This window comes from Temnothorax curvispinosus, unplaced genomic scaffold (genome assembly GCF_003070985.1).
Source record: "Temnothorax curvispinosus isolate PA1 unplaced genomic scaffold, ASM307098v1 QBEX01001674.1, whole genome shotgun sequence".
Classification (NCBI taxonomy): Eukaryota; Metazoa; Arthropoda; class Insecta; order Hymenoptera; family Formicidae; genus Temnothorax; species Temnothorax curvispinosus.
In genome coordinates this window covers 1-1,710 of record NW_020211454.1, presented here as the reverse complement: position 1 = coordinate 1,710, position 1,710 = coordinate 1, and the positions used below count along the sequence as shown (strand labels likewise).

The window sequence follows — 1,710 nt, the reverse complement described above, 5'->3', positions numbered from 1 at the left end:
GATGGAATAAATATGACAAAGAGTACAATTACAGATGTCTGGCCAATATTATGTCGTTCTTTGGACTTAAAGAATAAGAGGCCATTTGTGGTAGGATTTTTTGTTGGCACTGGCAAACCTAACCCTCTTGAGGACTATTTGCATGCATTTATAATAGAGTATTTGCAGTTATTACATGATGGCTTGACTGTTGATGAGAATAAATATGAGATTTATATTAGATGCTTTATATATGTGATGCACCTGCTAGGCAATATCTGAAACGTATTGTGGGGCATGCATCTTATAACGCTTGTGAAAGGTGTAGGCAATCAGGGGATTATATTTTTAACAGAATGTGCTATGCTACCAAAATAATTGGGCTCAGATCAGACGAGGATTTTATTCATCAATCCGATCCAGACCATCATGTTGGGGTTTCACCTCTTTTAAGATTAAATTTAAAGATGGTTTCTCAGTTTGTTCTTGATCCATTTCATTTAGTTCTTGAAGGTGTAGTAAAAAGGTACTTGCAATTTATTTTAAAGGGCACGAAATCAGGAATGCGATTGAGAGGTGAAAGCATTCTTGAGCTCTCTCGGAGATTGGTAGAGTTGCGTAAACACATTCCATGGGAATTTGCTCGCAAACCAGTTGGACTGGAGCAATTAGGAAAATGGAAGGGAACCCAGTTGAGGTTTTTCCTGCTCTATGGAGGGTGTGTAGTACTGAAAGATATTGTGGCTGAAACCTTCTACAAATTATTTCTAATGCTCCAAATAGCAATTACGATATTTTCTGTACAGAAATTTATCGACGATGAAAATTTTTTTTTATTTGCTAGAGATCTTATAACTCAATTTGTCATTTTATCCTCTAATAAAGGGGTATTTGAAGAAAAATTTTGTGTTTACAATGTTCATGGGTTATTGCATCTCCATGAGGATGTAAAAAGGTATGGAGAAATTTCAAATATAAGTGCGTTTCCGTTTGAAAGCTATTTGGGAATATTCAAACAGATGCTAAGATCTCCAACCAAGCCAGCCCAAGAACTATTGCGTAGACTAGCTGAGAGAGATTTTTTAAATGATTTTTCTAAGAGGGCAGCTGATTTCCAGTCTCATTTGACACCTAAGAATGCTGTGCATGGCACCAATAATTATAAGACATTGACATCATCTCTGTTTACTTTAAGTTCAGTTCACAGGCGAGATAGCTATTTCCAGTACAAAGGAGGTGTTGCCTTTGTGTGCTCTATCCAGAAGTTGAAAAGTGGTGATGTTGTGATAGTTGCCAATATTTGTGATACAAACAGAAACTTTTTTGACTATCCATGTAAGTCTAGTTACTTCGGAATTTATAATCTGGATGATATGAAGTGGACTCAAAGAAATGTTGTCATCCCAGTTGATGCAGTAACAACCAAGTATGTTGTTCTGCCTTACAAGAATGACAATATTGCTATCCCTTTACTGCATTTATTTTAAACAAACTCACAGATTATGTTATATATCTATTTTTCTTTCTATCAGTTTATGTGTCTATCTATCTCTCTATCTATGAAACAAGTATTGCTATTTTAAATGAGCTAAGAAAAAACATTATTCAAATAGTGATGGACATGATTAGAAATGACATTCAAATTTTTTAGTTGTATCTTTTTTCAGAATACTTGGTCTTAATAACAATTCTTTTAACTGATTCTGTACCTTGTATGCGCTGCCAAAAAAA

At 34.7% G+C, this 1,710-nt stretch overlaps 1 protein-coding gene across 1 annotated transcript; it reads left to right on the top strand.

Annotated features, from left to right (window-relative positions):
- Nucleotides 1-207: 207 nt before the first annotated feature.
- LOC112467738 lies at nt 208-1,508 on the top strand. The gene has a single exon (XM_025036504.1). It carries the CDS (start codon nt 222-224, stop codon nt 1,464-1,466), a length of 1,245 nt encoding a protein of 414 aa, XP_024892272.1. The 5' UTR covers nt 208-221; the 3' UTR covers nt 1,467-1,508.
- Nucleotides 1,509-1,710: the final 202 nt, after the last annotated feature.